The sequence below is a fragment of the Vigna unguiculata genome, chromosome 7, assembly GCF_037176805.1.
Source record: "Vigna unguiculata cultivar grain cowpea cultivar isolate G323 ecotype 2 chromosome 7, ASM3717680v1, whole genome shotgun sequence".
Taxonomy (NCBI): Eukaryota; Viridiplantae; Streptophyta; class Magnoliopsida; order Fabales; family Fabaceae; genus Vigna; species Vigna unguiculata.
In genome coordinates this window covers 10690034-10704006 of record NC_140798.1, presented here as the reverse complement: position 1 = coordinate 10704006, position 13973 = coordinate 10690034, and the positions used below count along the sequence as shown (strand labels likewise).

General features: G+C 32.0%; 1 protein-coding gene across 1 annotated transcript; it reads right to left on the bottom strand.

The window, feature by feature from the left end:
- Nucleotides 1-6630: 6630 nt before the first annotated feature.
- Nucleotides 6631-7634, bottom strand: LOC114192343 (casparian strip membrane protein 1). Its single transcript, XM_028082038.2, has 3 exons — nt 7316-7634; nt 7108-7231; nt 6631-7028 (listed from the first exon to the last, which is right to left on the bottom strand). The coding sequence occupies exons 1-3, from the start codon at nt 7552-7554 to the stop codon at nt 6813-6815; spliced, it is 579 nt and encodes a 192-aa protein (XP_027937839.1). The 5' UTR covers nt 7555-7634; the 3' UTR covers nt 6631-6812.
- Between the last annotated feature and the right edge of the window lie 6339 nt (nt 7635-13973).

Below are 13973 nucleotides of genomic sequence, written 5' to 3'. Positions count from 1 at the left end.
TATATATATGGGTTCATAGACCTTAACTCATTCATGAAGGCAATAAGTTTGGTGACATTCAAGCATACGTCACCAAATGCTTTGAATGGGGAAGGAAATATATTTATCTCTTATATTGTTGCATAAATGTACTTTGTTAACTTGTCAATATAATCCATCATTTTATGGTATAACAACAATTTTATTTTCAATGTCAAGCATCATCGACAACTACTTATGGTTTTCCTGAAGGATAACATTGTTGTGTACTTTTGCTCCTTGCACAATCCTCTCCCCAACTATCTCACACAAGTAATAGAATGGTAAGAACATATATATGTTATTTCCATTATTATATAAGTGTAATAAACAAATTGGCTCATATGAGTGTGATTACTATGTAATGCAATGGATGACAACCATTCTTCGTGCTCGTATTGCAAATAATTGGGAACTGGTAATATTTGCATTGAATGAAATACTTATCTGCAAAACTTTATCTTTTTATATACTAATTGAAATTATTGTCTTGTGTGCATAAATTCCATACTCATTCACCAATCCTGGTTAAGCCCATTAAGTATTTAAGGATTGGTTTGGTAAAATACACTGTACAAATGTACAATAGTATTTACAACATTAATTTGTTGTAAGGATAGGTACTTATTGTAATGATAGCATCACGTATTTAGAACGATAGTATTCTAGCTTATTTTGGTTTTTTAAACACATTGTTTTGTTTCTAGGTTGGTTTTTTGGTACTATGTAAGTTTAATATGTAGGAAGAAACAAAAAGAAACAATACATTTTAAAAAACTCCTACTTTGTACCTCAGTTGGGGTAAAAACCAAAACATAAAAGGGGTATTAAGCCTCTATTTTTGTGTTAATTGAAGCTTAATACACTTCTTAATTAAAATTATATTTAATTTTTAAGGACATTAGACTTCGATTATTACCAAAACCAATGCCTAATACTCTTTTCATCCTTTGATTTAGACACAAACCAAGGCATAAAAGAAATTAAAATTAAATAAAAATTTAAATTAGAAAGGGTATTAGGCTTAAGTTGTCTATCAACTAAAGCAGAATGTATAGTTATGTGCTTCAGTTGTCTGAATAACCGAAGCAAAAATCCTTAATATTAAATGAAATATTTAAATCAAAATGGGTGTTAGGCTTCAATTTGTTTTGAACGAAGCATGATGTTGATCTTTATGCTTTAGTTCATAACCGAGGGCAAAAGGCCACCCTCTTTTACCACTTCTTAATATACTTCAAATCAGTAACTAAAGCCCAAGACCAAAAATAACCACTGCCAAAACCCTTTCATGCACTAGTGATTTTAAATTTCTTCTTACTTAATACTTCTATTGATCTTCAAATTGCTGAAGGAAAAAGGTTTAGAAGAGGATTGGCATGGATAGTTGGTGAAAGGTAAAAGAGATCATTATTGGTCCCTCCATAAAGAGTGAGGCATCTGAGGTAGTCACAAACGTAAGTGTTGAGAAGTTTGTTCCTTGAAATATCATAGAATTATTAACAACATTACTCTGTCAGCTCGTTCCAAGAAAAGTGATGGTAATTTATGCTATGAAGGTATTTGAAACGTTTAATGCTTCGATCTTTAATATGAGATTTTCAAATGTTGTTTTTCATACACAAAAAAAGGGAAGTGAGACAAATATCGTAGAGATAAATTAAATAATTTAAAGCAAAAATAACATTTGCAAATGTAGTTTTTCCTTTTATTTTATTTTAATATATAAGACAAGTATAAATTATTTTTGTAGTGACTAGTCGCGATAAATAACTTTTACCATGGTCAACAAAATAACCCAAGAAGATGTCATCCTAATTAATATTTACTCATTTAAATCTCCAAAGTAACACCTCTAACTAGAAAATAATCTAAACATGAATGCGTATATTGAACAAAATAAATGATAGTTTATAATTTGGACAAAAACTGCTTCAAAACTTTCATAGATAATAACATGAACATAAATATTGCCTTACCCAATCATCGAATCTCCCAGACGGATACTCTGTAGTGTTGTGCGGTATGTCTTCATATCCAGCTACCGGATGGGACATTTGGGAGGTTACCTGCAGAAAGGACTCCGACAATCAAGTCAATGAGAGCTCTCTAAGTCAATATCCCAATTTTCAGTATTAATGAATTGCGTACCTTTAATTGTTAGGGTCCACCTATATTTATAAAATTATTAATCAAGTTTTACCTAGCTTTATGGGCTAGGCCTTCGTTTGTAATCTTTTTAGAGTAAGCGGCTTTTACTCGTATGTAATATGTTTGGCCATTATGCAGTTGACAAATGATTCATTCAAAGCAAGACTATAGGCTGACGGCTAAGACCAGGTATTTGCTTATATCAGTCTTATCCATTAGGTAATTCTCTAATCGATTATCATTTTCCGATTATGGCACATTTGCTTCTGAACACTACATAATTCATTATATAAGTCATATGCTAGTACTGTAATCCTTAATTGATTGTATGCACTCTGATGTCTTCATACTTTGCACTCTGATACTGCACTACTTAATTGCTCATATGATTTATGCATATATGCACTCTGATTTTAACTTGTGTCATTGATTCCACCTACAACGTTGTTAATACTATCATACTTTGTATTGTTAATCTATGATGTTCCTGGTATGTGCTGGTTTGGTTGTGTTACACCCCTCTGCTCTTTTTGCTAATGTCCAAAGGGGGAGAAAGGTTGTTTGTCTTATTTTTATGTTGCAGGACCCAATTGGCCATCATAAAAAAGGTGGAGATTGTTGAGAGGGGGGCTTGCTCAATTCCAACGAAGATGCTTTTGTTGATGTCCAAAGCTATACAAACAATGTGCATCACTATTTTAGGCTTAGTCCTATATTTATCTTTTGTATTAGGTGTTATCTGTGATTAAATGTAAACCAAGCTTGAACTGAATTAAATCAGCTATCAAACTTTTGAATGTGTCAAAAGTAGAACTCGTAAATGGATTAAATACTTAACTAATAGATTATATGAGGGCATTGCACTAATGCAGTGAAAATACACCCATGATAATCTATTAGGTAAATTCCTAATCCATTAATTACAGTACTAGAACTCTAATATAAAAATAGTTTTGAAATCAATTTTAAAATAGAGAGAAATAATTGAATTACTGAGAAATGAACTGAGATATTTCTTTTTTGGGATCAAGATTCACAGAGTTCTTGTGCTTTCTTGGGAGATCATTCAATTAGACATTCAAGAATATTGATGGTGGATTCAACCTTGATGGGTCAAGCATGGATCTAGGATCAAGTGATAAATCTGCACATCCACTAGGTGTATTCGTTCCTTGTTTCTTTCTTATTATATTTCTGTTTACAGTTGATTCACTGTGTGAAGTGAAGGTCTTGCTGCAATTGTGTGAATGCATTGCATCTAGGGGGAGTTCTTAATTTGTTGATCAAGCTCCTTAATCTTTAGGGTCTTAAATTATATAGATGCTCTTGTAATTCTTGTAACTCTATTTATTTAATGGAATCCTCCTAAATGGGTTGCTTAGCAGAAGACTAGACGTAGATTCATCTTGAATCGAACCACTGTAAAAATTGTTGTGTTCTTTGTTTCTCTCATCTTTTATGCCTTTCCTAATTACTTTAATTAGTCCATTAATACAAAATTGAAAAATTAATTATTTAGGGTCATAAAGATTAAAGAAACTTTCAAGATTTATTTAAAATCAGTAAAAGCTTAAATAACCAATTCATCCCTTTCTTGGTTAGGTTATATTAGACAGATCATATATATATATATATATATATATATATATACAAATATATATACAAATATATATATATATATATATATATATATATATATGTATATATATATATATATATATACAAATATATATATATATACATATATACATATATATATATATATACATATATATATATATATATATATATATATATATATATATATATATATATATATTTCAAGATTTATTTAAAATCAGTAAAAGCTTAAATGACCAATTCATCTCTCTCTTGGTTAGGTTATATTAGACAGATCTGATTTAATATATATATATATATATATATATATATATATATATATATATATATTATTGTATTGTTCACCAGTTAGTTCCCAACCTTCAATAAGATCTTAGGTCAGGTACTTACTAGTCCCTTTAAGAACAAGAACAATCTTAACCCTTTAGCAATAAATCTTGTAAAAGATCGGGGGCTTGGTGTATTATTCAAGGCCAGTTAAAGCTCAACCTTCAAGAAGACCTTAGGTCGAGAACTTACCAGCGCTTTTGGAACAAAATTAAGCCTACTCAACTATATAAAATAACCACCTTGTTGCAGAATACTTGTCGCTAGATCAACAAGTACACAACCTTGTGTCATAAACAAAAGACTTAGTTAACTTAGTCAAAATCATTAGGTCATTCACATAATAAGTGGTCCTCGAGAACCATGCCCGCAAAGACAACCCTAATCCAAGCCCACAACCAAGTTAGATCCACGTAAGTTGCCAAGTAATAATACTTAAAAATTTGTATAAATACACATTCAAGGCAATCAAGGACACTTTTTATTAATCACTAAATTTGAGATTTGACTATTGGAGAGAGAGAATATTTTGTTCACTTGGGTGTTGGAGTACCTTCTTTAAGATCTTCATACATTTTTGTTGTGCCTGTAGTTATGCTTAGTTTTCTCTTATGTGCTCCTTTTATGACCATTTTAATCTTTTCATTGTTAGTACACATATCATATCCTTAAATCTAAAAATTCCTACTCTATCTATGCCTCATGAATCTAAATTGAGTTCAAATATATAGTAGTTAGTTATAGATAAAACATCTTCGAGTTATTATAAATTAAACATCTAAGAGGTACAAGTCACGTAACCTTCTAAAAACAATAATTATCATTCTTAGTTTTACGTTACTTTATACATGTTTTTATTATAATATCATATGAAAATTTATAAAAAATGCTATCGACTATAGTATATTATTTATTAAATTAAAATTTATATTACTTTCAAATAATTATTAAGCAAGGTTGATAAATATTTTAAAGCATTTTATTGAAGAAACAATGAATAATTAATTAATTTTTTAATAATAATAATATTATTATTATCTTTAATACTTATTATTTTTAATCAATTCATTAATTATATATATATATATATATATATATACTTTTATATATATATATATATATATATATATATATAAAAGTGAAAATAAAAATATTACTCAAAAATATCGCATATTTAAAGTATTGTAAATATTTAGATGTTACAAAAATTTTGTGTATTCACTACAAGAAATTTGGAACTAAATTATAGGTAGCTAAGTAGCTAGGAACTACTTTGTAGTTAATCTCTAGCAAACTAGTTGTAGCAAAACCCTAACTAATCCTTAGCAAACTAGTTGTAGCAAATCCTTAATTAATCCCTGGCAAATTAATTGTAGCAAATCCTTAGCTAATCTTTAGCAAAATGTTTGTAGCAAATTCCTAGCTAATTTTTAGCAAAATGTTTGTAGCAAATTTCTACTTAATCCTTCGCAAACTAGTTGTAGCAAATTGTTAGTTAATCCCTAGCAAAATGTGTAGCAAATCCCTAATTAATCCCTAACAAACTAGTTCTAGCAAATCCCTAGCTAATCCCTAGCAAAATGTTTGTAGCAAATCCCTAGCTAATCCCTAGCAAACTAGTTCCTCTATTAGTGGCTGACTTGTTCACTTTGTTTGTGGTCGACTTGTACTTTGCTTTTCCAGGCTTGTTCTTTGCCTTGTCTGACTATTACTCGTCATATTCTTTGCTATCTTAATATCTGAGCTTTTCATACCCAGGTTCTTTTCAATAGGCCAAGCTCATTTTTAGAGATCAAACAACTCTCACATTTACACCAACAAACTGAGCTCCCTTTGAGTTGTTCGTTGTTCCATCAAGCTATTCGGATTCCCTATCGACCTATCTAGACATCCCACTGAGTTATCTGAGTTGTTCACTTGCTCCACTAAGCTACTCAGGCTCCCTATTGAGCTATGTACATGATCTATCAAGCTTTCCACATGATCTTTCGAGATCCCCACATGCTCTTCCGAGGTATGCAAGTTGTGAAGGCACCTCCTAGGGTTATTTTAGCTCCATATGCCTCTCTTTGGGCTATCTGAGCTTTCCATGCCTCTTTCCAGGCTATTCAAGTTCTCAAACCTATTTTATTGTCTTATGGACCTCTTTGACATACTCAGTTGTCTGGTCGGCCTATCCATGCTACTCAATTGTTATGCGGAGTTTACTATTATTACTTGTAAACAAAACACTATAGTTTATAGACTCTATTTTGACTTTTCGTCTCTAAGCCTTAAATTATTCTATCAAGACACAATTATTACCTATTAACAAATACAATAAACTCTCCATGCACACCTAAACAAACTGTATAAGTTTATTCCATTTAAGTTTACCGAATAGAGAACGAGTATTAGACCAACACCCACACGTAAGAGGAAGATTAAATACTCTTACTGCGTATTTATAATTTTGTTTTCAATGTTTCCGGAATGAAAAATGAAAGGGTAGAAGAGTCTCAAATAAAGTGAATATGGGAAAGGGTCAAACTTTTGACATTAGAAAATCATTCAAAATAATAAGGTTACACATGATGAAAGTAAATTAAACTGAACAAGAAAAGAAGAATAGTGGAGGAATAATAAACCAAACATTACACTGATAAGTATAATGCAGGTAAAGGTATAGTCCCTGCACGATTAAATCTTAATTAAGTTTAGTGTCTTCTGAGAGCCAAAGCAGACATAATAACGAGAAGCACAAGGATAACGACAGCGACGAAGGAAGCAACCACAGCTCCACTGGTTTGGGCACAAAAATCTCCAAACTGGTTGCAGATGGCAAGCCAGTTGGAGTCTTGATTGCCGTTGTGTGCCAAGTAAACGATTGCAGCTGCTGAAGCACCACTAGCAGTGGCCAAAGTCAGAAACACCTGCATTTCACAAACAGACAATTAAATAGTTTGTAATTATAATAATTAAGGTTGGTTTAGTTATTGATATCATAATTACTGTGTCTAGGATGATGAGGAAAAGCCTTGGTCCAGGTGCATGAGGGCGTATGATGGCTACCACTGAGAAGGGTAGTGACAGGACAAGATACCCAGCCACCAGTGCCATTGTAATCACAAAAAACCTGCATTTTGGTAACCATTATTAACTTGATTGTTAAGAAAACGCAAATATATGTAGAAAAACCTTCATTAACATGGTTACATACTGAAAAGTAGTGAAGCTATCGTAACTAGCTTCAAACTGAAAGAACTGAGTGAAGAAAGGGAGCGTTTGATCACTTGTTCCCATAGTTGCTGCAGCACCAAGAGATGCTGCTATGCCACCCAACCTTAGAATGAAGTCCATTATGGCTAACCCTTTCTTCCACCCTCCTGGCCTTGCAACTGCGATTGCTTTTCCTTTAGCGACATTGCTGGATTCTGGGACATCCACGGTCGTTGACATTTTTTTATTACTTTGAAACTCGACGGAACCCTATATATGATTGTACTCAACTATGAATTAAAAGACCCAGTGAGTGATGCAAATGGGTCGATGCCGATCGATACCTTATATAGAGACACATTGGTCAACGTTGAGATATATTTTATAAACCACGAGCGATCAGAGGAGTTGTTAAAACCATTTCCACTAAGAGAAATAGTTAGTGGAGACAGGTTTCAGAGAAATTAGTAATTAATATTCTCAAATTATCTTCCAAATGCCTTTTTAAGAATAGGGATTAATGGTCATAAGGATTTCTTTTATCAAAATCGCGCATGAGCTCAGTATCGTGGACTTTTGTTCATCAAACTATAATTCGTGTTCTTTAATAATGTCACAAACAACAACAAAAAACCGTGAAATACCTACGTGAGTTTATATTCAAAATATAAACTTTGTTTATTGCTACAGTTCACCGGTCAACCGAACCTCTCTCATGCAATGCAACACGACACCTCTCTCATGCAATCACCCCCTCGCTCCAAATTGTCCAACTCTCTTTTCTTCTTCCTTCCCCGTATTACCATTTAAATATGTTTTTATGTATTTTTTTTAGTTTATTATATATTTGGAAGCTGGAATTATATTCAATTTGACCATATAACGAATATCATATATTTAAATTTTAGTTTTTGAATACAGTACTATATACAATTTTATGTTATTCCGTTTCTTAATTAGGTTTTATAGAGAGAGAACTTTGTGTATATAGAATGTATACTGTATCTTGTGAGAATCTATAGTTTAAATAAGGACGAGGAAGAAGTTGGAGATAAAGAAGATGATCATAAAGGAATAAAACTAAGAAACATGACAAACACTACAAAAAATAAATGCGTGTAAATAACAATGATTGTTTTTATTCAATAATTATATAAAAATAAAAATAATTTATAATTTTTATTTTTATTTTTGTTTTTGTTTTTTAAAATAAGAGAATAAATAGCTTACGAATGAGTATTTTAATTATCAAACAAATCCAAAACTTAACATAATATTCATTATAATTTATTATTTTTATTTTTGTTTATTTTTATTACTTAAAATAAGATAATTAAAAGATTACGAAGGAGTATTTTAGTTATCATACAAATCAAAGACTTGGCATGATATTCAACAATTATATAAAAATAATAATATAGTTTATAAGTTTTGTTCTTTTTAAAATAAGATAATTAAAAGCCTATGAGAGATATTTCTACTAAGATAAAAATGAAGGCATCCCAAAGAGAAGAAAAGAAAAAGGCTGCGCATATAAATTAAGTTTCACGTGAACTAGTCACTCAAATATAAACATTCATTCACAATAAGAGTTGTTGCTACAATCAAACATTAAGCTTCAATATCGCTTAGAATAATTAAAATTATACCATTCTCTTAGAGATTTTAAAATATCCTTTGGTGACCTATTATGTGAGAAGTGTAAATATCAAAGAGAGGGGTGAAGATATATAAAACATTTGGGCTAATGAAAAGAGTGTGATAATTAAAAACAAAATGGTTCTTCTTTCTTTTTCTTCCTTTTTTCTTTTTTTCCATGCTAGAATTAAAGTTTGAAAATCTAAAAAACTTATTTCACCTTTTTTTTCTTACCTACCATCAATTAAAAAATATTTTTTATTTTAATTTTAAAAAAAAAACAAATGCATTCACCCGGACGAAATTGGGTGTCAACACATATACCATGTTTTGTAATTTTTAGGAAAAGGTCTACATGTTAAGTGTTCTAGTACTGCATCCCTAGTTTGTCAACCACACTTTGAACACGGACACTTAATAACACGACCATTACCATGTTCAAAAGAAAAATACAAAAAAAAAATTCAACTCATTTGAATATTCAATGGTGTTTCGTGGTTTAGAAGTCCACGATTTATCTATTGGCATGACTACAAAATAAATACCAAAGAAAAAATTCATTACTTTTGAAAGGAAGTATAAATCAAGAGGAAGGTGTTCTATCCCCAAAACAATTAAATGAAAGAATTAACTAAAATAATTAGTTCAGAAAAGTATTCAACTAGTGCAAAAAAGACATTCTAGAATAGGGTATTAGATCGGTTATGCGAGAACCGATCTAAAGAAAAATGTGAGGGCAAACTTGTAAATACTGGGAAGCGTATAAGATCGGTTGAATTTTTAACTGATCTAATACACTTCACAATTTTAAAAAAAATGTGAAAACCATATTCATTGTCGCGCTCTCTTTTTTTTTTCTTCCTCACTGATCGCTGCTCTCCACCGTTGTCGCCACCAGTGAGCCCTAGCGTCGTTGTTTCGTTCACTGAAAGCAGAAGCTTTTTTCTCTTCTCTTTTGCGCCTTCGTTGCTCACCATTGGTCATAACCTTTGCTCACCAACGTTGCTGCCGCCCACGAGCCCTAGCGCCGCCATCACCGCCCACGCTCCAAGCTTCCAACCGTCACCCAAGAGCATTAACCTTAACGTCGTCACTTCGTTCACTAAAAGCAGAGGTTTTTTCTCTTCTCTTCATGCCTCTACTCGCGCCTCCGCTCACGACTCCGCTCGAGCCTTCGCTCACGACTCCGTTTGCGCCTCTGATTCTCTAACCTCCTCCCCTCTTTTTATCTGTTTTATTTTTTCTTGATTTGGGTTTATTCCAAGGATGATTAGGGTTGTTTGGGGGTATTCTAAGGGCTTGTTGAAACCATATAGAGTTGCTGAAATGACTGTTTAATTTTCTGAAATGATTTTCTTTTTAGTGTTCATTTTGATTTGGGAATGGAAAATTGAAATTTTGTGGAGTTGTTTTCTAGTTTGTGTAATTTGTATTGCTCATTTGTCTTTAATTGTTGTGTATGTTGTGTATGCCTATTGAATTTAAGGCAAGTTTAGGTAAGGAGTGTGCGTGCACTTCTGTTTTTCCTTTCCAGTTTAAAGTATTAGATTAGAACTGATCTAATATCTCTTGGACATATTACATCGTTGTATATTAGATCGGTTACGAAATTGATTTAATATGCGTTCTAAAACCGATCTAATATATATATTTTACACTAGTGTTCATTCAAAGAATTATAAAATAAAGGACAAAACATATATATTCTATCCTCAAAACAATTAAATTGAAGAGTTAACTAAAATAATTAGTTAACCAAAGTATTCATTCAAAGCAATTATAAAATAAAGGACAAAACATATATATTCTACACAAATATAAACTTTGGTCTTAGTCTTTTAACTTCTTTTAACTTGTTTTTTTATAAGTTTTAAGTATTCTCATAGGGTGTGTATCATTAATTCAATTCTGTTATCAGAATATGCAACCTAGAAAACAAGCATATTACTTTATAACACCATAGAAAAAATTCATGATTTAGGAAGGAGATCGTACAAACAAGAGGAAAGGTTTACTGTCCTCAAAAGCATTAAATGAACAATAGTTAACTAAAAACTTGGTTAACAAAAATATTCAATGAAAGAAATTATCAAATAAAGAATATCCACATCATTGTGGGAAGCCAGTAATACAGTAAGATCCGAGAAATTTAAATAATTAAATAAATAATTATTTAATAAATGCGGGTGTTGGGAACCTTTATGGTAATTAATGATGGAGTTTATGACATGGAATAGTATTAGCTCACATGGTTGAGAGTACTTAGTTATTATGAGGAGACTTAGGTTCGAGTCCTATGGATGTCATTTATGTCTTATCATAATTCTTTATTATTTTGGTAATATGCTTGATCATGACGAGTGATAATGTAATCCTAAATGCATAGGAATTATTATGAAACGTGAATGGGTTGATTGGTTGTGCAATGACTTGACAATGGTGTGGTGGTGGGTTCGAACTTGGGCTAGAGTAAAGAGTGATAAACCCATTTGAATCTTTCTTAACATGCTTCTTGTTATTGGGCCTTTGATTGGGCTTGGACCTTGAGGTGCATGTGAGCCATGGATTGGGCCTAGAGTGGACTCATCATCTCCTTCCCCTTAGAAAGGATTTGTCCAACAATCGGATTTTTGAAGAGACATAATCAAAGGATCTATTTGTGCTCAAAGACGGAAAACAGTTACTTGGAAATTTTTTCAAAAAAGGGTGCATTCGCCGCTTTTTTTGGATAAAATTGAAAAATCAATATTCTTTTCTTTTCATAGTTTAAAATCAATGAAACGATTTTTTATGTTAAATATTTGGATTCGTAAAAAGACAAAATTAGTCAGCAAGAAGGTCAAATTGATAAGCATTATCATTGAATTTCTTGATTATTTGGAATGAACCATCACCACGAGGACAAAGTTTGTATTTTCGCAAATGTGGAAACCTTTCCTTTCTTATATGTGACCAAACTAAGTCACCCTCATTAAAACTCCTAGCTCTATTGGCTTTATTGTTATACTTGGAAAATTTTTTAGTTTGAGCTTGAATTTGGTTTCTCACATTTTCATGTAAATCCTTTATGAACTTAGATTTAGATGATTTAGATACCCATTCTTTATGGATGAAATCAAAAGAAGTAGGAAGTGGTATCAAATTTAGAGTTGTGATAGGATTGAAACCATGAACAACCTCAAAAGGAGAGAGCTTGGTGGTGCTATGGACCACACGTTTATATGCAAATTCAATGTGAGGAAGATACTCATCCCAAGATTTATGGTTGCCTTTAAGGATGACCCTCCAAAAGTGGCTAAGGAACTTAGTATCTCTATCAGACGCAATGGTTTTGGGAAGACCATGAAGACGAACCACTTCTTTGAAAAAAAACTTTGCAATATTGCTAGCATCATCTGCTTTGCGGCATGGTTTAAAATGTGCAATTTTGGAAAGATGATCCACTACCACAAAAATAGAATCAACACCCCTAGAAGTTCTTGGAAGTCCTAGGACAAAGTCCATGCTTATGTCCTTCCAAGGGGTGGAAGCAATAGGCAAAGGAGTATAAAGGCTAAAAGGCATTGTAGTAGATTTGGCATGTAAACATGTGATGCAACTAGAGCAATGTCTTTGGATCTCTTTCCTTAGGTGGGGCCAAGAGAATTTTTCTTTAAGCATAAGTTTTAGCAACCCCAAAGTGTCCCATAAGTCCCCATGTATTTCTTGTATAAAAAGTTTTATATGCGAACCATGAGGAATACAAATTATTCCTTCTTGAACAAATACCCATTGTTCACATAGAAACCTTCTTGGAACTTATGTTCACAAGACTTGTAAATAGGTGAAAAATATGGATCTTGAACATGCAATTCACAAACATTGTCAAAGCTAAGAATTTGAGAACCTAAGGTGGCTAGAAGAGTATATCTTCTTGAAAGTGCATCAACCACAACATTAGTTTTCCCTTTCTTGTATTTGATAATGTATGGGAATTGTTCTAGAAATTACATCCATTTTGCATGCCTTTTGTTTGTGGTAGTCTTTATTTCTTACCTTAATTTCTTGCTTGTCATATCTTGGCATTTGTCATGTTACATTTGAAATGAGAGAAATCACTTTGGAGTTCACCCCAAGTAAAACCCGGTTAGAGAGAAAAAACTATTGCAGAACCTTACAAACATCAACACCAATAATGTCCTAACAAGCATGATAGAAGTATCTCTTAATCCATCGAGACCTATTGCATTATCACCATTTTGAGCAAAAGCAACATGCATAATTTCCTCATGATTAAGACACTTAATCAGACTATTATTCTCATCATTAGAAATGAGAGTATGAATTCATTTAGCTATCAAATAATGCATTTGTTGACTTAAATTTGATTCGTTTTTAGAATACAAGTTCTTATAGAAATGTATTATATGATCCTTAATATGTTTAGAGTCCTCCAAAAGTTCACCATCCGCAATTAATTTAGTAATACCAACAACATGATTTCTCTTCTTAACAAAAGAGAAAGAAAATGTGTTTCCATCACCAATTGTAAACCAATTGATCGTGGGAGAAATCTTAATTTCATATTTCTAATCAATATATAAACTCTTAGATAAGAGAATGATAAAAATATTACCTTATGGAAGCTTTGTCAAACTCCAAGGCACTTTTCTTTGTTATATCTTCTTGTGAGACTAACAACCTTAGCAATCGAAACAACTAGTTTGGAGTATGCTAACTTCTTGTGAGATAACTCGAACAAAAACAGAGAGAATTTAATAAGATTAAAACCTAACTAATGAGCATAGATCTTAGAATATGCCCTCAATGACCCATGATCGAAGTCATTGAAGGAATCAAAGTGAAAACCCTAATCGTACAGTTGGTCACTCAAATAGAAAGAAGCAAGAGTAAATTCAGAAAGGCTAGAATAATTTGATGAATGTCATGCCAGAAACAGAGAAGGAACGATTATAGAACCAAATCAAACCTTTCTTCTTCTAAACGAGGTTGAAGTACCCATTCTTGCAAATGAAGGCGCA